General features: G+C 29.5%; 6 protein-coding genes and 1 long non-coding RNA gene across 10 annotated transcripts; 5 read left to right on the forward strand and 2 right to left on the reverse strand.

Moving 5' to 3' along the window:
- Window positions 1-233: 233 nt before the first annotated feature.
- Window positions 234-7,470, forward strand: LOC116771854 (serine hydroxymethyltransferase). Of its 3 annotated transcripts, XM_032663842.2 has the most exons (9): window positions 234-329; window positions 2,733-2,905; window positions 3,321-3,553; window positions 3,847-3,962; window positions 4,078-4,238; window positions 4,594-4,789; window positions 5,244-5,515; window positions 5,933-6,152; window positions 6,933-7,470. In XM_032663842.2, the coding sequence occupies exons 2-9, from the start codon at window positions 2,789-2,791 to the stop codon at window positions 7,169-7,171; spliced, it is 1,554 nt and encodes a 517-aa protein (XP_032519733.2). In that variant the 5' UTR covers window positions 234-329; window positions 2,733-2,788; the 3' UTR covers window positions 7,172-7,470. The 3 variants fall into 3 exon arrangements, with proteins under 3 accessions (XP_032519733.2, XP_061377122.1, XP_032519748.2); XM_061521138.1 differs by lacking the exon at window positions 234-329 and having other exon boundaries at window positions 2,724-2,905; XM_032663857.2 differs by lacking the exon at window positions 234-329 and having other exon boundaries at window positions 2,856-2,995.
- A 424-nt stretch (window positions 7,471-7,894) lies between these two features.
- LOC116771882 (uncharacterized) lies at window positions 7,895-9,116 on the reverse strand. Its single transcript, XR_009752588.1, has 3 exons — window positions 8,429-9,116; window positions 8,240-8,364; window positions 7,895-8,101 (listed from the first exon to the last, which is right to left on the reverse strand). It is a non-coding gene; the product is annotated as an uncharacterized LOC116771882 (long non-coding RNA).
- Window positions 9,117-9,707: 591 nt separating this feature from the next.
- Window positions 9,708-15,669, forward strand: LOC116774090 (ras-related protein Rab-40C). 2 transcript variants are annotated; one of them, XM_061521139.1, is made up of 6 exons: window positions 9,708-9,920; window positions 10,004-10,222; window positions 10,595-10,732; window positions 11,878-12,071; window positions 12,683-12,905; window positions 13,310-15,669. In XM_061521139.1, the coding sequence occupies exons 2-6, from the start codon at window positions 10,120-10,122 to the stop codon at window positions 13,519-13,521; spliced, it is 870 nt and encodes a 289-aa protein (XP_061377123.1). In that variant the 5' UTR covers window positions 9,708-9,920; window positions 10,004-10,119; the 3' UTR covers window positions 13,522-15,669. The 2 variants fall into 2 exon arrangements, with proteins under 2 accessions (XP_061377123.1, XP_032522626.1); XM_032666735.2 differs by having other exon boundaries at window positions 9,709-10,222.
- Window positions 15,670-16,433: 764 nt separating this feature from the next.
- Window positions 16,434-18,455, forward strand: LOC116774490 (uncharacterized). The gene is made up of 4 exons (XM_032667238.2): window positions 16,434-16,647; window positions 16,722-16,932; window positions 17,011-17,226; window positions 17,584-18,455. The coding sequence occupies exons 1-4, from the start codon at window positions 16,531-16,533 to the stop codon at window positions 17,787-17,789; spliced, it is 750 nt and encodes a 249-aa protein (XP_032523129.1). The 5' UTR covers window positions 16,434-16,530; the 3' UTR covers window positions 17,790-18,455.
- LOC116774481 (rRNA methyltransferase 2, mitochondrial) lies at window positions 18,359-20,366 on the reverse strand. Its single transcript, XM_032667226.2, has 3 exons — window positions 20,045-20,366; window positions 19,775-19,976; window positions 18,359-19,689 (listed from the first exon to the last, which is right to left on the reverse strand). The coding sequence occupies exons 1-3, from the start codon at window positions 20,197-20,199 to the stop codon at window positions 19,294-19,296; spliced, it is 753 nt and encodes a 250-aa protein (XP_032523117.2). The 5' UTR covers window positions 20,200-20,366; the 3' UTR covers window positions 18,359-19,293.
- Window positions 20,367-20,758: 392 nt separating this feature from the next.
- Window positions 20,759-22,988, forward strand: LOC116776787 (small ribosomal subunit protein mS23). The gene is made up of 3 exons (XM_032670033.2): window positions 20,759-20,920; window positions 22,396-22,560; window positions 22,676-22,988. Exons 1-3 carry the CDS (start codon window positions 20,877-20,879, stop codon window positions 22,929-22,931), a joined length of 465 nt encoding a protein of 154 aa, XP_032525924.2. The 5' UTR covers window positions 20,759-20,876; the 3' UTR covers window positions 22,932-22,988.
- Window positions 21,020-22,032, forward strand: LOC116776776 (uncharacterized). The gene is made up of 3 exons (XM_032670022.2): window positions 21,020-21,385; window positions 21,462-21,662; window positions 21,740-22,032. The coding sequence occupies exons 1-3, from the start codon at window positions 21,123-21,125 to the stop codon at window positions 21,903-21,905; spliced, it is 630 nt and encodes a 209-aa protein (XP_032525913.2). The 5' UTR covers window positions 21,020-21,122; the 3' UTR covers window positions 21,906-22,032.
- Window positions 22,989-23,499: the final 511 nt, after the last annotated feature.

A 23,499-nucleotide genomic window follows, 5' to 3' on the forward strand; every position in this document is an offset into this window, starting at 1 on the left:
ATCTATTGTTATTTCAGAATCTATTCTAGAATTGACGCGATTAAAAATATACATGCGTATATTGTAAAAATATACGAGATCTTTGATTTTTTTTTTAATTATTTCATAATAAAACACCCTCTGTTCCTATAAACTTTAAGCTTACTGTTTACAAAAAAAGTGCACATAAGTATACAGTTCATTATACGCTTGTTTGATTTATTAGTAGTCTATGTGAAGCCATTTGTGATTGTCGTTTCCAATGGAACGATGTGTACGTGTATAATATTGATCTTCAGTAGACTGTAAAATACTATGGACATTCGCTTTACACAAATTTATTCTGTGTTGTAAGTATGTAATTAATATAAACTCGCAACTACCTTTTTCTTATATCATGTAATAACCAGCTACAAAACGAGCGTGGCTCAATTTTCTCTTTACTGGGTAGCGATTTAAATTCTCCGTGTAACGACTGCACACTTTATGTTACGCAATGTCGGTTTTGTTAACATCTATTGTATCCGCCAACTATTCACAGCATGTATGAAGAACGCAAGTTGTAAACAGTACTCATATTCCTGTTTATAAACTCTGTGCAATAAAATTGAAACTATGAACGAGTATACTAAAATTAAATTTCATTTTCATATTGTGTACTCGAATCAAATATCCATTAATTGTTGGAGCCGCAATGTTAATGTTCCGATGAATGCCATTAGCAAACTCATTAGGATTAAAAATTTGTTATCGTTGTTAAACTTTAAAATATAAATTAATTTATTTATGGTAAACAAGACATATTTGTAAGATGTTTGTGAAACTTTCGTATTTCGTATTATGAAGAAATCGAAATATTTTTTATACATATAAACGCCAAGTGTCTAAAAAATAAAACGGCGAAATTTTTATTGACATGTATTAATTAGTTATGCATTAATACGTTCAGAATAGTGGACCGCGGTCATCACTTTTATAGTGATGTATTTCTTATATAGATTATAAAGCTACGCACATAATATGATTATATTTTATGTAAACAGTCTTGTTTACTGTTTAATTTCTTTTGTATGCATAGTTTTATCATAATCAATTGTTTATTCATTATAGATGGTCCCAATGATTTAGAGCTCATATCAAAATAGCATATTCATAATGTAACTACTTATAATTGAAATGATTATATCTATATGGAATTTTACTACTACCAATAAAATAAAATAAAAAATTATATAACCATACAAATGACAAAAATCCATTTTATTAAAGATCCTCAATGATCTGCTACTGCTGCTGTAAATATTTATCTATCTTAGCATCAAGTATTTTTATTAGATTTCAAAAAGACGTTCTCTACTTACTATGACCAGTTATTTGTATATAACTAACTCAAAAAGTTATCTTATAAAACGACCTTTTGTAGTCTATATTTTATTATAGAGTTAGAAATTTTCAGTCTTCGGGTGGTATACCTATCTATCATATATTATTTTTGAATAAGATCAGTAATTTTTTTTAATAAGTGAGTAAACTTTCTTGTTTGATAATTCCACAAATTTCAAACCAATTGACAACATTTAAAATATTGTGAAAACCATTATACATTTTACTTATTTCATTTTCTAAAAAGGCAACACGCAAATAAGCCCCCCCCCCCTTCCTCTCTACCGTCAACCTTTGGTAAGCTTCATGTTTAATAATTAATAAAAATTCAATCTGTTACATGATTTATAAGAAATTTAAAACACCTTAGAGGTCCTTAACCCTAGTGCCCTTCACCCTACAGGCCTTTTACCCTACAGGCCTTTCACCACTGGGGCCCTTCAAGCCTTTTGTAAAGGGCCAGTTTCAGCACTGATCCACTCTCCCGATGACAAGGCCAAATTCGCAGGGCCAACAGCATTATACATTACAAAAGAAATAAAGGCTTGTAATTTTGTTTTAAAGGAAATAACTGACACCTTAATAACTTACAGGTTTCCCCAAAGCATTTAATAATCTGATCTGACGTCATGACCAATTAACTTCTCTGGGTAACAACAGACAAATATCTCTTATCGCAAAAAAATATATATTATTTTAAGTATTTCTTAAAATAGACATTTATTGCATCAATAATAAATATATCTAATAATAGAGAGTTGATCGTTAAAAATGATCATAAAAATCATTTCTAGTGACTATATTCTTATATATAAAAAAAACTAACGAAATTTTCCTAAAATGCTTACATAGGTAGATAAATGTTTAAGAATTGACGTTTCATAAACTTAAATACCTCTTTAGAATATATTTTAATCAACCTAAATAGAAAAAGGAAAAGTTGTAAGAAAGAAATCTATTTAAAAACAAACACCTGCTGCGACAATAAAAAAATGAGAATTTCAAATTGTATATCTACTACAAATACTTTTTTCAAATCTACTAGAATTTACAAAACTGTTCATATTAACTGAATCGTGCAACACATCCTATCGTGAGCTTGTGTCCTACACAGCTGGTAAAGAATGGTATTACTTTGTACGGTTAAATTTCTTACTAATGTTTACATTCTAAAGTCTTAAAAATTAATTTCTTATTAAATTAATATAAGAACTATGATACTATAAAAAAATTATATGTGTATGTTCATTTGGCAGCACTGACTGGAGTGATGTTAAATGATCATAAAAATTTAAACGTCAAATGTGGTCATTATTATAGGGTTCATAATGGGTTATCAATGTTGATAATATTTGTTCTTGTTTTTGTAGAATTATTATCCCATTGAGGAATATTTCGTCGACGTCTTTGTACAAACGCAATAAACATGAGCAACATCTTTGTTAAAACCTGTTTTCATAACGCTACGAGAAAACTAAGTGCTAAATCAGTATCAAATGCAGGGTCACTACTATCAGAACTTCAAGGAAAAATCACCTCTAATGTGAGTTTGAAATTTGTTGTCTTGTTAAAGTCATTCACGGTGAAATTTTTAATTTAACTTGTGGTGTAACATTGCGTTAGACGTGGAGAGGTTAGTTTTTTATTTATATAAACTTTAACTGTTTTCTTTATCTATTTATTAATCTAATAAAATTCCTGAATTTAGTTATTTGTAGATAGATCTGTATTATATGGAATAAAAAGTTTAATTTAAAATTTTAGCTAAAATATATGACATCACGTTTAAAGTGCCTTGTGGTGATTTAACAATCAATTTTTATTTATGATTGCGTTATGTCTTATCTGGGGTCAGCGTTTTAAGGTCTTTATATTAATAGACCTTGTAATAACCATTTGTTTCAGTACGTCTCCGTTATTAAAACTAGCTTCATCTGAGGTTTAATATATTTTTACAGCTCTTTTCCCAATCCCGAAATTTAATTACAACTGCAGCTATGAATAAGAGTCATTTAAATGGAGATCTGTGGGAAACAGATCCTGAACTATATGATATAATTAAACAAGAGAAACAAAGACAAGCTAGCGGCTTGGAAATGATTGCTTCAGAAAACTTCACCTCCGTAGCTGTTCTTCAATGTTTGAGCTCATGTCTTCACAACAAATACTCTGAAGGAATGCCTCATCAAAGGTTAGAAAAATATAAAACGTATTTAAAAATTATACTAGCACATGTCAAGTATTTTTTTATTATGGAATTCCCAATATAGAGGAAATATAAATTTTCTTTATCCTCTTTAGGAAAAAACTACAAAAAATTATGTAGTAAGTGAAGCGACGTCATATAATTAAAGTTAAATTATAATTTGTTAATTTAGTTGGAAACAAAATTTTTTTTTTATTTAAACTAAAATATTAATTCATGATAGCCTTGAATCAACAACTATCTTATTATTTGTTTATATCAATCCCTATTTGTTACAGATATTATGGTGGAAATGAATTCATAGATGAAGTCGAAATTCTTGCTCAACAGAGGTCTTTACAAGCTTACAAACTCAAGCCGGAAGAGTGGGGTGTGAATGTACAGCCATATTCCGGTATGTAAGACATTCTCAATATATTTTTAATTTATATCATATGCAATAGTTTGTATTTTAAAGAGTAAATTATGTCAAATAAGTTTTAACTTAAAACAATTTTCTCTCTATTTAGGATCACCTGCAAACTTTGCTGTTTATACCGGAATAGTCGAACCCCATGGCCGCATAATGGGCTTAGACTTGCCAGATGGAGGACACCTTACACATGGTTTTTTTACAGCTACAAAGAAAATATCCGCCACATCCATATTCTTTGAAAGCATGCCTTATAAAGTGAGTTAATACTTATATATGTAATTAATAATAAAATAATTATTTATCCATACATTATTGCACACATACAAAAATGAAAAAGTAACCAGTTGATACACAAAGTTGGGAGTTATCGCTATAAACAATCTTTACAGACAATTAATATTAGGTGAAAGAGATAATAGTTAAATATAAAAATTAATTAAATTTACTTAATAAGTATATATAGAAGGTGATTATCTTAATGTCAAGCAAAGTAGAAAAGAAGTAAATACTCTTCCAGGATTACAATAATCCCTACGATTTTTATATCATATTGCTTCATAGTTACTATATATTTAGGGTAAGACATAAATATAAATTTTGCCTTTCACAGGTAGATCCGAAGAGCGGATTGATTGATTACGAACAGTTAGCTGTGAGTGTTAAGTTGTTCAAGCCGCGTCTAATTATTGCTGGCATGAGTTGCTACTCCCGCTGTCTCGATTACAAGAGATTTAGAGAAATAGCTGATGAAAACGGAGCTATCTTGATGGCTGACATGGCTCATATATCAGGACTCGTAGCAGCTGGTAAATTAACAGATATTTAATTTAATAGAATTTAATCTCAAAGAAAATCTTCGATAAGTTAAAAATATATATTTTAGATCTTAAAACAATTAAAAAACCTCATTACATTTTAAAATTGAAACTCATAAATGATCTTTAATGATAATATTGTTATCAATTTATAAAAAAAAAAGTGGAATATTTAAAAATAGTATTTAAGACAACAATATTATGTATAAATGATGCAATTGTTTACGCAAGAATATATATGAGCATATACTACAGACGTTTATTGTAAACAAAGACGAACTGACGTCATTAATGTAATCACTAATAGTTTCACTATCGATGATTAGTGGACCATGACCTGCAAAATAATTTTAAAGCTACGTTTTATTATGATAATAAATATTATATTTCTCTTAAATATCTATTTTTATATTGCATTACTATAAGAAATAAATCATCGTTCCAGGTGTTATACCCAGTCCGTTTGAGTTCTGTGACATAGTAACAACAACAACTCACAAAACGTTAAGGGGTCCGCGCGCTGGAGTTATTTTCTACCGAAAGGGAGTTAAGTCTGTGAATTCCAAAGGAGAGAAAGTTATGTATGACTATGAAAGTAAAATAAATCAAGCTGTGTTCCCCGGCCTACAAGGTGGTCCCCACAACCATGCAATCGCTGCCATTGCTACAGCCATGAAACAGGCTATGTTGCCTGAGTTCATCGAATACCAACGTCAGGTAAAAAAAATAAGATATTTGTTTAATTTTAGTACCATTTAATTTTGCTAAAACTGATCATGTGTAGTAATTATGAGAGTAAATATTTGTCTGAACAATTTTACTTAAGCAGTTTTCTGCTTTCAATATATAGGCGTGTGGAATCGAAATATTATTTGTAAAAAAATAAAAGAATTTGGGTATAAAGAATATATGTCAAAAGGATAAGTAATGAAAAATTGTCTGTTAATACTATAATTTCAAGAGTCCCTAACACATCAAACCTTTTTATAAACTAATATATTATACAATAATACCCTAGAATATATTTTCAAATAGTAATAACACGTTATCTAGTAAGATATTACTAACATACAACCATATGGGAATAGTTGAATACAAAACTAATAATTTGTTGTCCAAAATCTTTTTCCACAGGTTATAAACAACGCTCAAAGGCTGTGTGAAGGTCTTAAGTCCAGAGGTTACAACATAGCCACAGGCGGTACAGATTTACATTTAGCACTGGTTGATGTACGTAATAAAGGTCTGTCGGGAGCAAGAGCTGAACGCATACTGGAACTATGTAGTATAGCTTGTAACAAAAATACCGTGCCGGGAGATAAGAGTGCTCTTAATCCCAGCGGGATACGCCTTGGTATGTATAGTAAAATGTTACAAACATATATACATGTATATGTGTGTACGTCTGCATGTGTGTGTATGTACATGATAATTTAATAGTACCCCTTACAAGAGCAAAAAATTTCATACATTATATTATAGCAGCTACATAAATTAAAAACTAGGTAGAATGAGTTACAAAATCTTAATCTTTAAGTCATAATATTTGCTCTTAAACATGCCGAAACAATGTTCCAAAAGATTTTGCCAAGACAATACTTGTTGATAAGTCAAATTATTATAATAATATTTAATCTGTGTTGCAATTAACAATTTTATTAATTAATTTTAGTGGATGTAAAAGACACCTGTTGCCATATTTTTTTCTGCAGATAATTTATGCATACAGATGATCTTGTTATTTTTGCCATAATTGATGCCCACTACCTCTTAACACTATGACAACTCGTAGAAACGCTTATATTGAGAAAAATCTTTCTATATTAAAAGAAATTTTTAATAACATAAAATAATATTTAAAAACGGATGAATAGTATTTATTGGTCGTCAATACAATTGTTTGTCTTTATCTCCTAACATTATATTTCTTATAGAATATAGTTTTTATGACATTAAAACCTAATGGCTAAATATTACTTAGCAAATTTTATTTGGGTGTCTTCGGGGCTAGAGTGAATATGCTGTTAGATAGATCATTTACCACCTACGGCTTAATTTCGATCTACCAACAGGTGTAATGACAATCAATGACAAGTTAGTTGCATTTTTAAATATGTACCTATTCATGTTTCAGGCACACCGGCACTAACTACTAGAGGTCTAAAAGAATCTGACTTTGATAAGGTCGTTGATTACATTGACAAAGCACTCTCATTGGCTCAAGAAATAACTAAATCATCTGGACCAAAACTTGTTGATTTCAACAAATTCATTGAAGATAATGCTGATATTAAAGCAAAAATAAACAATCTCAAGGAGGAAGTAGAAAAATACAGCCAGTCATTCCCTCTACCCGGTCTAGAAAGATTTTGATGAATAATATTCACATATATTGGGCAATCCAATATGCTGCTAATTTAAATCATATGACATGTTCCTTGCCGAGAAGCTCAGTAGTATTTAACTGTTACATAAACAAAATAAAGTTGATTAGTTTTAAGGCAATACTTCAGTATCTATGTGACATTATACAGTAAATAATTTGCATTTAAAGCAATATTCCATTTTTATATTACACTTGACATTATTATGTTAAAGATAAGGAAATATACAATGTTTATAAAATGTATCAAAATTTATTATATAATTAATAAAGATAAGAATTGAGTACACTCCTCTTGACTTATTTAATTAATAATTCGTAATCTTTTGTGCTTAAAACAGCTATAGTTATGTTAGGTATTACTAAGTGATTTATTTATTAACCCAATTTACTTCTTTCCCCTAATTCGTTTTTTAATTAAAAATCTTGAAGATCTTTTAAAATAATATGGTGGAAAGTTAAAATGAGAAATGTATTTATTTTTATGGAACCAATTATAACCATCCATTAACTAGGAACTTCCCTTGGAAAATATTCAAGGCCATCTGTATGATCATCGAAGCTTCGAGACTTCAATATAATTATTTTAATAGTGGCCATTATTATCCAGATTTATATTAAAAAACGATCAAAGTTCTCTAGTAATTTTAGCAAAAATTAGGTAAAAATTTAAGAATTTGAAATTATGAGGTGAATATTTGTATAAATTGGATTTTTAAACGTTTTCTCAAAACTTACAAACAACATGGTAACTCGCCCCCGCGTGAACATTTGAAGGCAAAGGTCACAATTTTTTTGTTTCTACAAAAAAGGTCACTAATATACTAATTCAAAATTACAACCCATCAATATTACTTACGAACAAGTAAGAGATGATGCGGATTTACTAATTATAGAAACGGCAATCAATAAACTGAAACCTGAATAAACTTCAAATCAGTTATAATAGGAGAAGATATAGATTTAAGATATCAATTATAATTAATTAGACGTGCACTATCTTATCAGTTATCAATAATATTTTTTTTAAGCGGACAAACTAAATGAAGACTTTATACCTACTCTTCCAAAAGCTTCAATAGGTAGGTGTTTGCAAAGAAACATTTTTTGTTTCTGAATAGATTTAGTGGCTGTCTCACATGTCTTCTCTTGTTTTGAAAAAAATAAAACAATGATTCTGAAACTTTATGACATTGTACAGTTATCAAATATTCTGCCAAAAAATTCAGCAACTCAACAACATTTACATCGTGCTTATTATGGAGTTCAAAATTGGTTTAGGTATAATTTGCAACCTCTGCAGAACGGTTGGACAATTTGTAACAGTGTCCTGGAAACTACCACGACTACTTTAATTTCTCATCACAATTTTTTTAAACCTGCAAGATGGGTGTTATAGTTCAAGCTGTGAGTGCAGGAAATCGGGGTTTTGTTTTTTTTTCGGCTTGTGACCAGAGTTATTAGAGAGCAAACTCATCTCAAATCTTTACCAGATGCAAATGAAAGCAGAAACTTTGACCCCGATATTATAAGACATGGAGATAAATGTCGGTCAAGTTGACAGAGAAGACTTGAAATAACAGTTTGACGACGATGATACGACAGTATAAAAGTATGTATAATGTAATATTTGATATCAAAGAATATTATTGATAATTAATTCATTTGTCAAAACTTTATAACTTAGTTTGCATCTTTTCCACCAGAATATACCGATTGACTTTAGTATTAGATTAGATTATCCTTTAACAGCTCTATCTTAAAATGATTCAAACTATAATAAAAAAAAAAGTTGGAGAAAACTTAATTATCTACAATAGTGATAATAGATATTATATACAGCGAAAAAAGCGAGATTTATTAATTCAACTGATTATATCAAATTCCTAAGTGGTTCACCTCCTAAGATGCCCATAAAACTTGCTCCATGACTCTAATTGCATAAAAAAAACGACGTTAAAGGGCGACATTGAGGACCTTGCTGGCTTTTCCTAGAATAGGTATGTGCCACTTGCTGTAAAAGTGTTACCGCCATATTCAAGAGCTATATTGTTTTTAAACGATAAAGATACCAATAAAATTAGTCATTTGACAATTTTTGTTGATTATATTTGTAATGCTCATAATAATGTAATTGTGTGTTCATGGTTCGTGGTTGTACAATTTTCATTTAGATTAAAATTAAAAATTAAGTTTATAAGTGAGTTAGGTGTGATAAAATCACTTCCAAAAATGTTACTAGCATAAAACCGCAAAAATACCTATAAGAAACGAAAGAGATTGAAGAAAGTATAAAACAAATAAAAATGAGACGATAAATTATAATTTGGTATACAAAAATATGTTTAAAAGTCATATTTCCCTTACATACACATTCAGTCATTCACTTATAACTAATAAATACTAAATAGCTACAATATTACTGTCCATATGAAATTATCTTAAAAAAAATGAATGAATGAATCTACCTAACCTAAGTTGATTTTATCTGTGACCAATGACCCACTAAATTAAGTGCAGATAATCTGTATTCATTCAATCACCGTTCAGTGCCATTCACAATTTATTATTTTCATTGAAATTGTGTTGTTTTTGTGCAAAAATTAAAAATAAAAATAAGTGCAGATAAAAAGTAGTCTTGTTTTATAAAACACTTATTTCACTTTTGCCACTAAATAATAGAAGAGCGAAAGATTGTAAATGAGACGGAATAAATGACAACCTTGCGTATACTACAACGTATGTGTATTTTTACTGAATTGAACATATAGTGAATTTTTGATAAATTAAAAAAGTTATCATCACCGATTACGTTATTTAAGAATAAAATAGACACAAATTACATGGATAACAATAAAGACTAAAGTTTGGACGGTATTATGTATACATTTGCGTGGGGTAAAGAGCACCTGAATATCAGGAGATTTTTACTAAAAGTATGTTCACCACGACTGGGATGGTAGCAGCACCTCAACAGGCGACAGGTCAAGTCGCACAAAATGGAAGCACTACCCTGCCGCGGTCTTATCACCAAAGAGCAGGTATTTCTTACCCTAATTTTTCAATGAGGGCTTAAACATTATAAGCAAATTCGAATATAATCGATATGAAAACTCTGCTTAGTATGTTTAATGTTCTAAAGTTTTAAGTAACGATGAATTGAAGTATTTTAAAAGTGTCATAATAAATCACAACACCACATCATTTCTAATCCTTTTTAAACAATAACAGTTGTGAATATTAGTGAAATTGCTTATACATAAATATTTTATGAAAGGAAAGCCACAAAGAATAGAATAATAATAATTAAAAAGCGGAATATAAGTTTTCATTTCTAATATAAATGTTTAATACAACATTAACTAAACATTCTATATTTATTAATTTAAATTAAATTCATAATATTTTTCTAGGCAGACCACCGGCAGCTCCAAAATCATATGACTATTTGTTAAAAGTATTGCTTGTGGGCGACTCGGATGTGGGGAAACAAGAAATATTACAAGACTTAGAAGATGGCTCTGCTGATTCCCCTTTTTGTAGTGGAAGTGGTAAGTTAAAAAATCTTTTTCTCTTATATATAGCCAATTCTGTATAATATCTAATGCTGGCCTTACTTTATGTTTCATAGAAAAAATATGTATGTATAGATCAGTAAAATTTTTATTCTAGTAGTAGAATCTGTATTCCGTAGTATAAATATTTCTTAATTATTTTTTTTACTACTACTGTTGGATGATAAATAAAAAGAGATGGTTTATTTTAAATATAACAATTTAAGTATAGTTGAATTCTTAATGTTTTTTTCTATATGTGCTATTAAACTATTCATTCTTAACAATAAAAACTAAATATAATGAAGACTATTATAATAATCTTGTAGTTTTTTTTTAATATTTTAATCCGTAATAATAATGAAAAATTTTATAAGAACTATTAATTATTAGCAAAACTTATCAAGAAATTCTAAGTAAGGTGATAATGTGAAACAGTGGATATACGACACCCGGTGTCATTTACTCTGTGATAACAGAAAAAATTATTTATATAATTTGTGTGTTTACGTAAGTAAAGAATTTAACCTTTAATTTAATTTACATTAAGTACTTATTTTAAACTAAGGTTACATTAAAGAAATGTCTTTCAATTGAAGTTAAGGAATGTGTCTGCTATGCATTTTATCATACTATCTTGACATAATATATTTAATTTATTTTAAGTAGGGTTTTACTCGTTTCAAGACTGCTAGACATGACTAAATATTGTTTAACTTAAAGCTTTTTTAACTTATATGACAAATAAATTAACTTATATGTATAATTAATAATTTAACTTATATGTATAATGAATAACAAACACTGTTTGGCCATGAAGATCTTTAAAACATCATTTCAATTCTACATTAATGCTATTTATTAAACCTTTTACTTAAGTTGTTAAATTTATTGAAACAGATTTTCCTTTCGGTTTATGTAAAGTATCAATCTCGGTATTATTAATATGACATTACAATCAGCTCCTACGATTTTAATTCCATATCTGAATCGGATTTACTACGCTACTCTAATTATTTTAACTGCACACGAAACCATAAATATTAGTTTTATGGCAATGAATACTTGCAAAAGTCTTAGATCTTATTATCTAGTGATTAAAAACCTATCTAAATTACATATGTATGTTGTTTCTCTTACAGTATATAAGACCACAACCATCCTCCTTGATGGTAAGCGTGTGAAGTTGCAGCTGTGGGACACATCGGGCCAGGGCCGGTTCTGTACAATCATCAGATCATACTCGAGAGGAGCTCAAGGCATCTTACTGGTGTACGATATTACCAACAAGTGGTCCTTTGACAGTATAGATCGCTGGTTGGAGGAGGTTGAAAAGGTAAAAGAATTGTAATTTTTTTGATAGAGATAAAGATCATTTATTTGCATGAAACATGTGTAAATAGTAGATCTTACAAGTAATAACAATTTTAGGTATCAACATGCCCTGCCATTACAGGCGTACAAATTATACAATTTTATTATTCAATATATTAAAATTTTTATTATATGTTAATTCTATTATTCTATTAAGTATATAGAAGTATTACAAGTATTAAAAAGATCATAATTTAAAGATTATTATCATCTAAATATTCCTTAATGCTGTAGTATGCTCTTTTGTATAAAAGTTCCCTTAGTGTCTTTTTGATCAAAGCAATATTTAATGTTTTATTATTTATTTCTCATTAGAAATGTTAGTATAATAAACTTTATTCAACTGTGGTACCATTTATCAAAAATAAATATTGTTATTGATATTCTATTGTGATACTTGAAAAATATTGTAGTATTCAATAAAACTATATTAAATTTGTCATGTGCTAAGTAGCAAGACTGAATGACAGTAACTAATATAATAAAGTAATCTACATTACACTTGACATCATATTAATATTTAACAATACCGGGCAAGTATAACTAATACATAACAAACATATGTCATTTCAGCATGCGCCCGGAGTTCCAAAAGTACTGGTTGGTAACAGGCTTCATTTGGCCTTCAAGCGCCAAGTGCAAGAACGTGATGCTGAATTGTATGCAGCCAAGAACCATATGGCCTTCTTTGAAGTGAGCCCGCTGTGTGATTTCAATATACGTGAGAGTTTCTGTGAGCTATCACGGATGGCACTACATCGGAACGGCATGGAAAGACTGTGGAGAAGCAATAAAGGTAAGTTATGTAAGAGTATAAAGAAAATGTTATATTCAAGACATGCTGTATTAAGACCTTTTATTTAAATAAAATCATTTAATAATAACAGCTGGGAATCAATAAGAGACAGATAAGCTTAAATTGATATCATAATAAGCTGACAGAATATACAAATAAAGTAAACATATTTGTAACCTCACCTATATTTATAATTTGATATATTAAAGTACTTTATCCTAAAATTAAAATATGCTCAGTTGGTAAAGTAACTGAAACGTTATATTGCGCATGTTACTGGTTAAAATCCGACTCGTAACATTTTGAGTGTACATTTTGTAAGTGTCATTTTAGTTTGAATATTTTTAGTTGCATATACACTGTATAATATTATTTCTAAAAGTCAATGAATGATTAATCTCCAGTACTAAGTCTCCAAGAGCTGTGCTGTCGAGCGATAGTCGCTCGGACGTCCGTCTACGGCCTCGAGCGGCTGCCCTTGCCGAGCGCTTTGAAATCACACCTCAAGTCATACGCGATATCCGCCGCACCCAGCCGCCACCGCGCCCGCCCCTCCAAACACACCCACCACACACGACTCAACTGCACTGGCAGGAACTCTTGCTCAATCGCCTGATTAAAAAAAAAATAGTTTGAAAATGGAACATCTACATGCCATATAAACTTTTGATACTGGCAGGTTTTCGTGCAATCTGATCTGATTAAAAGAAACCATATTATTTATTTGAAAAATTCCATTAGTGATCACACACAGAGTGAGAGTTTAAGGAGAAAGATTTTAAATTAATCTTAATCCTGGAATTTAGTTCCTGACTCATTGAATAAATTGAAAGAAAAGTCCTTTAAATTATTATTATTGCTATGAAATCAATTGAGACGAAGCGATGTTGTTTGTATTGCCAGAAAAACCCTTAGATTGTATCACGTAACGAAATAACTGCCATTTTGTTGTATGTAAAAGAGCAGCTTTCAATAAAATATAATCCTAATACAAAAACCCAGGCTGTAAGTGACAACGGATTTGTGATCGGTATAAGTATAGAGATAAGATATTGTTACTTAACATATGTATTGTGAATATAAGTGTTATTTAATTATAACTTTATGTGAATATTTTGAATATAGAATGTAACTGTCCATCTATTCATATAGACTAACTATTGTACAGATACTGTTAGATGTAGAGCCCATATCGGTGACGTCATCGCAAAACGAAATTCACCTAAAAAACAATAAAAAATGTAGTATATTTTTTATGTTAATGGAAATATTTGAACACAATCTCAAGGAAAATGACTCTTAAGTATTGGATATCATTATATTGAAGTGAATACAAAAAATTTTAGTACTGTTTTTGCGAGTTGTCTGTCTGTGATTAAAAACTGCAACTACTTTCAATATTAGGCACTGCACTGGAATGTGATTATAAAAAAAAAATACCAAAGATTTTTCTGGGAATGGTTTATTTTTAAATTAATTCGTTCGTGTTAACGTATGTATCATAAAACCTGTACTGCATATTACCGACTGGGCTAAGACCTTCATCTTATTGAGACTCAATTCTTAAAGTACAATTTTATATGTATTAAGCAACTAATGGTCTTGAATATAAATTTAAATTATAAATCACTTATTGTCCATTATAATAAGTATAGTGTAAGTTTTAACAGATATTTTGGTTCGATTTACAATAGCGACTATTTCTTATATCAATAACATATTCGACTTGGAATTTTTCTAATTGAATTAAAACGCCTATTTTCTGAGAGTTTATCGATTTGCACAGTTTAAATGTATCGACTAGCTTCTTTTTCTTGACGTGTTTGGGTAAGAAATTATGATATAAAATTAATTATAACAATCAAATGTATTATATCTCAAACATATTTTCTTGCACCACATATAGCGGTTGTCGGTTCATTGTCACTTGACAAACATGAATTTACATTTAGCATTTGACTTTGACAGCTCTCAACTTTGTAAATAACAGAGTATAAAAATTGTTTGGTCCGATCCGTCCCTTGGTGACCAGACATTAAGACCTTTGCCACTCGCATGTGAAATTTTATGACTTTATATTCTAACTTGCCAGCGCTATATATGTTAATACAAATAAATCGTTACGAATTCAGGGACGGATTATAATTTCGAATATTCGCAGAGCCTGAGTTTTCACATCGTGGCCTTGAACAAATACGTCCCTGTAATTTATTAACTGTGTATTTGAAATAACTTCATCATGAATATTATGTTCGATAAATTAAATGTTCTCTCGACGAAGAGCTTACAATAAACCGTAAAAATGTGGCGACTTAACTTGACTTACAAAATAGAACCGCGTCTTAAAGCATATGTGCATAGTACGAGTTTGCATTGGAAATCTAGACAGTGGCAACAACGACGATTCAAATCAAAATACTTTGGTACTTCCAGTGCTTAGTATTACAAACTCGTACTAATCACAATAACCGTTAATGATTTTTGTTTATTGACTTCCGTTCAGTTTATTGCATGTTATGTAAATATATATATTTTTTAATCTGTAATTAGATTCATGTAAAATTCTTTTTTTATTGATATAGAAAAAAAAAAATGTTTTTTTGTAAATATTAATTTCGATAATTTACTTTCATATTTTATAATTTGTGATTGATACAATATGTTATTATATAATCCAAATATACTAACGCCAGCTTAAAGTTCGGTGAATACAGTCATTATTACTACTATTGTAAGTTGTGAAATAAAATTAATTTAATATTTATTTATCTTTTCATTGAATACATTTTCTAAACCCGAGTCGTTGATTTATATATATGAACTTCTCCTATCTAATATATGTAACGATTTACTTTGACAAAATTGGCAATGCACTTGAACTACAGATAGTCAAGATATTAATAGCAATTACAAGTTGAGAATACGTTTCAAGATCCCGTCGGAATTGCAACCAATTTAAAATGCACTAAATTTAGAAAAAATGCAAGGAAATAGTTTTAAATGTGTATGTGTTGGACCAAATAATAAAATCAGGTTTCCGAACCGCTTTATGACTTGTTTTTATTTAATAATTCATATGGTATATTTGGTTTTAAATTAATTTAAAGGTACACAAAATCTCTTTAAAAGAATGATAATGTACATTATACCTACCCTGAATGTTCCTACTATATAGTTTTTTAATCGACTTTTTTTATATCTGAACAATTTTGATCCTTGGCAAAAGACCGTTTTTATATTAATGATATTTAATATATTCCAGTTTTAGAGTAGGTATTTTATTACAGAATGCCAAAGCATTTAATTACAGGTAAATTATAAAGAAAAAACATGTCTTCGAGCTGATAAAAATCTACCCAGGGGCATGTCATATATTGACCGCGCGTTCTACAAAGTATATAGATAGTAACAATCAAAACCATTTTATATTATGGTATAATTAAATATTAAAGCCTTCATGCTGAGTTACTAGGAACGTCTTAAAATATCGTGCATGCGCGTAACGCACACAAAAAAAATCGATAGAAAGTTACATGCGCCCTCTTGATCCTTACAGTTACCCAAACAATGTTTTTGCAATTCTCTGTAAATAGTATAGCGATGCCTTAGTGCTTTAAAATACCAAATGTTTGTTAGAAACAAGCAATGTAAATCGTCTCACAAGATGATGATACGCCTAAATAATTTTTTGTATGTTTTTAATTTACGCCAGGGCACAATACTTATTGCCGTCCATCAAATTGTGAGTTACTTAAAGAGTCGTTATCAAAAAAACAGTTAAAAAATAAATATTTATGTTTCATTTTCATTCTGCAGGCACTGTCATCTTTCGTGCTGATAATATTGTTAGTAGGTATATCTCATGTTGGTGAAATGCTGTCAATGCTCCACAACGATATGGAAGACGATGCCGAGAGACGGGGATTCTATGAAATTGCATACGGAGAACATTTAACTTTTCACGAGGGCGACGTAGTGAGCACCAATAATCAGCTTAGATTCGCTAAAGCACAGCACCTAGCTTCAGGTAGGTAATCATAAACTGGGCCGTTAATATGTTATAAGAAATTTACAATATTTATTCTAATTCATATTTCTATTTCAGTGACTGTTATTTTTCTTTACACAAGCACTATATTGACTTCAATATATCTCATGTGCTGCATCTCCCTCCTGCACGGAGCTGTTAAGTATCAGAGGGAATATATTCTGCCGTGGATAATGGCTGCCTGCGTGGCCGTTATACTACTAGTTGTGGCTATAATCATAGGAGATGGCTATCCTTGTATCATTAACCTGTTCGGAGGACATAATCTATATCGTAAATATACCGATGATATCATTATAACATTTATATTTAAGCATCATTCTTACCGATTATTGCGATAATATAATTTAATTTTTAAAATGTTACAAATATTGAGGGATTAATTGAATAGTACTTTAATTATATCATATCTTAAACTACACAAAGGCGCATTTGGTTATAGGTACCTAAGTTTAATTTTAAATAGTTAACGGTCAAATAAAATTAAGTTTTTCGTATTTTTCCACTTTGCATCGGATATCTAATTTTCACTAAATCAAAATTTGCATCTAAGTATCCTTAACAAAAAAAAGTACATTCCATAACAACTTTTTTTGTTCATTACATTAAACACTTGTATACTTTTTACAGATTTTGGATGCGCCCTATTCGTCCTGACATTCATCTATGCTATATGCGCGGTTAGTAGCTTTGCCCTAGAGACAGGTAGAGGCCGTCAAAGCTGCGCTGACGAGCGAGGTGAAAGACTGTTGTTACTCGACCACGCAGCACACTCCAGCCTGCTGTCCGCTGCTCAACTTAACAAGCTTTCTACCACTAGAACACACTTTGTGTAAACAAAATGCAGTTTTAAATAACATATTCTGCTTTGTATCGCGCAACGCAACAAAAGTTTAAAAAGCTTTGTACACACTTATTGTGTGAGCCAATCGCAATTCCAAATTTAGAACTTTCGTTTGCCTGAGCAATTCCTTAAGAATAATTTATTTTCAAATTAAGATCCAATATGATTTGCATTGCAACACAATTCAATATATTTTTTTAAATCATCATAATAAGAACGGTCAATTCAAATATGTAGTTTTTAATTAATATTTTAATAGAATATTTTCGCGCAGAAAGTTAACTTAGGTTGTGTATATGCACAAATATTTTCAAGTAGTGTTAGAGAGCAACCCTCTAGATTTAACACTTGTAAAGGTAAAAATGTGGGCTTAATTATTAATTTTATACTTTATGCTCTATTTATATTTTGTGATTATCGTTTATACTCTGTACTATTTACGTCCATAGAGCGCCATCAGCAGATACAGTTGTATCCTACAATAATTACTTGTGATATTTTTTATTGACAAAAACGTTTTGAAAAAATTATTTCGATTAATTAAAAATAAAAATATTGGTATGATGTTTTAAATATTTTATTGATAATAAAATGGATGTACAACTGTTCAAATTGCCTCAAATGCTATGTATATTTAAGAATACATTGATTAATTTTACATGTGTTTATTTTATTTTCCCATTTCCATTTACGATAAAAATAAACATGAAAAAAAATGGCGACAAAATTAAGCAGGATATAGGTTCCAATAAGTAAACCAATATAATTTGACGTAAACTATTATTGAATATAAAATATTATTTTTAACCAATGTATAATGCGTATTATATATACATATTTGTTTATGTATAGTGGAAGACAATACTGTATCAGCGTAAATAAATACTTACTATAATTTTTATCTTCTTGTGAGATACGAAAGGCAATTGTCATAGATAATTCAGTTTACAAATTATAAAATAATTAAATGTAAAAAAATTTAGTGGTTTTCTAGAAACTCAATTGAAACTAGGTATTAACAATCTATTTTTAGTTGGAGTTACAACAGATTATAATTCACTGTAAAGATAAAAAAGTTCTTCATATAAAATTAAAAACATTGCTTTTCAAATTAAAACAGTAAACAGTACTTATATATAAATAATTTGTACTCTGGTTACTTGATACCTTACAGTATATTCTATAACTTGTTGAAGATATTTGTGTAATATATAGAATAATTATGTCAAGGAAACTAAATATAAGAAAGCTTTAAAAAATACAGTACAAGTGTTTTTCTTGATGACATTTTTGTCAAGTTAGGTTATGCCAGAAAATATGTTTTTGCTATATCCAGGCATACTATGATTTAATTAAGACTTTCTACACACCTAGATGAAAGAAATAGATAGTCTGCATCATAGATATTTATAATTGAAATTAAGTTAAAAAAAAACAGTTTTATTGGTGATTCTGAACTGATTACTGCTAACTACTACTGATGACACAGAAAAAAATCAAGAATTGTAGCAACTATTTTCTATAGGTTTTTGAATTCCCTTAAAACCCCTAGCGAGTATAAATTTTTCTGATGAGTCCGACCTACTTGCATTGGGTTTCAAAATCTTTATATGTTTATAGAATCTTTCTAGATCCATTTCTAGTATGGGCACTTCTTTACCATCCCATACTTTAAATAGCAAGTTACCATCAATTCTAGTAACTAATGCCGCAAATCTTATTGCCATGTAACATAAACCTATTATGCGGTCCTTGTCTAGTTCCCTGACACCAGTCGCACTTGGTGCCATATCTGATAGCACTAAATCCACTTTCTTCCCATTAAGAGCTTTCAAAACTTTGTCATGAGCTTCAATGGTTGAGAAATCCAAGTTACTCATTATTGTGGCTCCCTGTCAGAAATTACAAAAGTTTGTTCAGACACAAAAGGCTAATGATTAAATAACAGTTCGAAATTATATTTAAGTTATAAAGTACCTCGATTGGGAATATTTGTAGTTTATCTACAGCCAAAACTGTCCCTTTCGGTTTTGAGGAATCAGCGCCGTCAGCATTTGTTTTCTGAACTGCCACTTGAGTCCATGAGCCGGGCGAAGCTCCAAGGTCTATGACGGTTTGACCAGGATGAAGTATATTTGCCTTTTCATTCATTTCTATTAGTTTAAAAGCACTACGACATCTTAAAAAAAAAAATAGTACATATGACGAAGTTACAATTATTATATTATATAAAAGTATTGTACCTACCTGTAATTACACATCTTTGCTTTTTCTACATAAGGATCAGCTTTCTGACGATTCAGCCATTGTTGTGAACTTTTAAGTCTTTTTATGCAGTTCAGTAGAAAATTCATTCTTGAAAAGTTATGTTTACTATAAACGATTGCTTTTGATAATAACATTGTTCACAATACATATAAATACTAAGTATGCAAAGCAGTAATGTAAACTTTATCCTTAGCATATGATTGAAATAATTGTTCTGTCACTTTATTATTGTTTTGAATGCCGTATAACTCAGCTGAGATCTATGTTTTGCCATAACTATTTTACAGATTTAGTGCATAAAAACGCTTTTCCCATGTAGCAACTTGGCAATTGTCACTGTAAAAAATTATTGGTTTTTCTTCATATCCGTATGAAAACTTGATAAATACATAATTTTTCCGAATTATGAAATTTAAAAATATATTTTTGAAGTCCAATTCTACTATAAATTAAAAATTTAATCTAATTGTATCTTAAATAGGGTTTCTGGTAGAGATCTCTTTTAAGAGATAAGTTATCCTTTGTGCATCACTTTTCTTTTGTAATTAATTTTCTAACTATTTCTACTCTTGGTACATAAATAAATAAATAAATTAATTAATTTAATAAACAAATATGTAAGAATCCCTTAAAAAATCTCAAAATTCTATCTAACCCTTCGTTCTATGGGTACTGAACGTTTTCTTAATAGCTACCTACATTTAGACGTTGTCAATGTCACGAAAATCTTTTTGAGGTACGATTTAAAAAGTGTGCAGTAATTAATAAATACTGTTAAATTATCCTTATTAACCTTAATCATACAAACACAATGGCTACAAGTCGTTTGGAAAGAATTGGTACCATTTTCACACGGTAAGTAGTTGTTTAAGGAATAATATCCATTAACCTTTGACTTAAAAAAATATTATTTATAAAAATTTAAATTTGGAATAGAAGGAATTAGCGGGAAATTAAACTTACTTGTCTTTTTTTCTATCGTTGAAATTGTAATTCGCGCCTTATCGAAAACTTTACTGTTACAACAATTAATTTGCTTCAAAAAAGTAGTCTAACAATGTCTGCATTAAAAAAGAACTCTAAATCAAAATTTATTTCTGAAGATATAAATGATTTCATTAACGAATCACAGTTTTTAAATGATTCACCTAAGAAAAAACAACAAAAACGCAGAGGAGATACAAGTGATAAAGATGTTCCAAATTTAGTTGCTTTAAGTGCTGCAAATAATAAAAAAAGAAAAATAAATGAGGGCATTGAAGCCTGTGGTGAATCTCGCCAAAAGATCTTACATGTGATGAGTCGTCAACTAGATTTAAGGTAAGTAAATCTCTTAATTTTCCTTTTTTTTATTGAAATCAGAAGTATTTTATATATACGCATATATTTTCTGTAGGAAACAAATTAACGAGAATCTATTGAGAAGCCTCTCTGAAGTACTAAATAATTTGGAAGCTGACTACAATGCACTTAAAGAAAATGAACAGAAGCTTGAACATCTCACAGGATCTTTTATGAAGTGTCTACAGCAAGCAACTGCAGCCCATAAACAAAAATTAAGGGCTTTTAAAGAAATTCACATGACATTCAAGAAAGAGTTAGATAATATTTAAATTGCTTTAAAATTATTCATACCATGTTTTATAATGAATTAACATATGTTTATAATTCTAGATGTGAGGAAATGGATGTAGACCAAAAAGCTGAAATGGATAAACTAGGCGAAGACCTCGAAGAAGATATTAACAAGCTAAAACAAAAACTAATATCTGAAACAAAGCGTAGCGGATGGGAAACATTAAGAAGATCTTTTATCCAGGCCATGCAAAATGATTTTTAATATTAATTAATAGTCAATTAAATTTCTTTCTATCTGCTAAAAATTTTCTAAAATTCTTCTTTTTGTACTTTTGTTTTATTTGTTTAATTTAAGATGAATAAATGATATTCAACCCAATTATAAATAATTTTTATTTTACCTTAATTTGGAATAATAATTTAAGTTCATGGATATGTATAAAAAAACAACAAATAATTTGTATTTAGAGTATTTTATATTCAGGTATTAAAGTAGTGTATAAGAAGGTAAAATATGAAAATGTTTTATGCAAATTAAAAATTCAATTTGTATCAATGCTGAAATTGTTATAGTTTATGGTATATATGTAACAATGTCTATTCAATTATTACTTTTATAATTGACATTTATAAACTTAAGTTTCTTGTAATTCTATAAACCTGGATATCCATAATAAATAAACCTATAGCTATGTGTTCTTATTATTTATATCTTAGTAATATTTAATTTATATTCTTGTCCTTTTTTGCAGAGTGGAAGGGCTAATAATGCGTGGAGCCATGAAACCTGATGATAGACCTTTGTGGTTTGACATTTATAAGGCATTCCCGCCAATCGTGGAACCTAAATTTGCGAGACCAAAGCCAGAGAACCAGCAAATAAGACCCATTTTATATAAAGAGGACGTCATTCGGGCGTATGTAGTATTATTCTTCTAAGATATTTTTACTTTTTAAGTGGTAAACATATGCAGGCAATGTAAATTAGCAGAAGTAAAACTGTTTTTTTCTAATTTGTTTTTTTTTTTACAGTAAATTTCATTCGAAAGGCCACGGAACAAGTGCAAATATGCTAACTCCAGGTGGAGAATCATATACAAAACGACTAATCCAAAAGTATGATCAGTTGAAATCGGAAGGAGTAGCCGAAGAAGAAATTATTGATAAATCAGTGGCCGCTGTAACAAGTGACCGGAAGACAGAACCCTATGTGGCTAAAAATCCGGAATCTGTTTCTTCCAGTGTTTTATCAGAGGCAAACATCCCAAATATTTTTAAAGAACAATAAAAGTTTGGCTCGTTAATTATTTCACTATTAGTAAATATAGTTTAGGTATTTGTTAAAGTTTCGTTTTATTTAAACTAACTTAGAATAAATCTGAGAATGTAAATGATATTAATTTATTATTTAATTAAAGAAAGATTTTGGCACGAGGAAGGTATTCTAAAACATAAAAGAGCATATTATATTTCTTTATTTTCCTTATTTTCTATGTTCACTCCCAACTTCCTAACTATGAAACTGATTTTCACAATTACCTGCAATTTTTTTGTGTCACTGTTTATAGTATTTTCTACAAAATTATATAATTTCTATCATCTCTTTGATATTTCTATCATCTCTCTCTTCATAAGAGATCCATGTTAACCGCTTTTCGTGCGCATTTCATACCTCAAAGATCTTCATTAAAATAAAGTGTAGATTAATCACTTTATGTTATCTCAGACATGAGTAATATTTAAACAATTCACTTAAGTACGAACATTAGTCATGTCCTTCACCAGCATAATATGTGTCTTAAGGAGGTTTAATAAGGTATATTGACCCTGTTTATCCCTGCTGATGAAATCGGGCC

The sequence above is a fragment of the Danaus plexippus genome, chromosome 8 (assembly GCF_018135715.1).
Source record: "Danaus plexippus chromosome 8, MEX_DaPlex, whole genome shotgun sequence".
In the NCBI taxonomy this organism is placed as follows: Eukaryota; Metazoa; Arthropoda; class Insecta; order Lepidoptera; family Nymphalidae; genus Danaus; species Danaus plexippus.

Coding starts and splice junctions, on each gene's coding strand:
- LOC116771854 (XM_032663842.2), top strand. CDS start 2,789: ATGAGCAACATCTTTGTTAAAACCTGTTTTCATAACGCTACGAGAAAA. Junction 3,554..3,846: donor GAAGGAATGCCTCATCAAAG/GTTAGAAAAATA, acceptor TATTTGTTACAG/ATATTATGGTGGAAATGAAT. Junction 4,239..4,593: donor TTGAAAGCATGCCTTATAAA/GTGAGTTAATAC, acceptor TGCCTTTCACAG/GTAGATCCGAAGAGCGGATT.
- LOC116774090 (XM_061521139.1), top strand. CDS start 10,120: ATGTTCACCACGACTGGGATGGTAGCAGCACCTCAACAGGCGACAGGT. Junction 10,223..10,594: donor GTCTTATCACCAAAGAGCAG/GTATTTCTTACC, acceptor ATATTTTTCTAG/GCAGACCACCGGCAGCTCCA. Junction 12,906..13,309: donor ACTGTGGAGAAGCAATAAAG/GTAAGTTATGTA, acceptor ATTAATCTCCAG/TACTAAGTCTCCAAGAGCTG.
- LOC116774490 (XM_032667238.2), top strand. CDS start 16,531: ATGTTTGTTAGAAACAAGCAATGTAAATCGTCTCACAAGATGATGATA. Junction 16,933..17,010: donor AGCACAGCACCTAGCTTCAG/GTAGGTAATCAT, acceptor TTTCTATTTCAG/TGACTGTTATTTTTCTTTAC. Junction 17,227..17,583: donor CGGAGGACATAATCTATATC/GTAAATATACCG, acceptor TACTTTTTACAG/ATTTTGGATGCGCCCTATTC.
- LOC116774481 (XM_032667226.2), bottom strand. CDS start 20,199: ATGTTATTATCAAAAGCAATCGTTTATAGTAAACATAACTTTTCAAGA. Junction 19,977..20,044: donor GCAAAGATGTGTAATTACAG/GTAGGTACAATA, acceptor TTTTTTTTTAAG/ATGTCGTAGTGCTTTTAAAC. Junction 19,690..19,774: donor TACAAATATTCCCAATCGAG/GTACTTTATAAC, acceptor AATTTCTGACAG/GGAGCCACAATAATGAGTAA.
- LOC116776787 (XM_032670033.2), top strand. CDS start 20,877: ATGGCTACAAGTCGTTTGGAAAGAATTGGTACCATTTTCACACG. Junction 20,921..22,395: donor ATTGGTACCATTTTCACACG/GTAAGTAGTTGT, acceptor CCTTTTTTGCAG/AGTGGAAGGGCTAATAATGC. Junction 22,561..22,675: donor AAAGAGGACGTCATTCGGGC/GTATGTAGTATT, acceptor TTTTTTTTACAG/TAAATTTCATTCGAAAGGCC.
- LOC116776776 (XM_032670022.2), top strand. CDS start 21,123: ATGTCTGCATTAAAAAAGAACTCTAAATCAAAATTTATTTCTGAAGAT. Junction 21,386..21,461: donor AGTCGTCAACTAGATTTAAG/GTAAGTAAATCT, acceptor TATTTTCTGTAG/GAAACAAATTAACGAGAATC. Junction 21,663..21,739: donor CACATGACATTCAAGAAAGA/GTTAGATAATAT, acceptor TTATAATTCTAG/ATGTGAGGAAATGGATGTAG.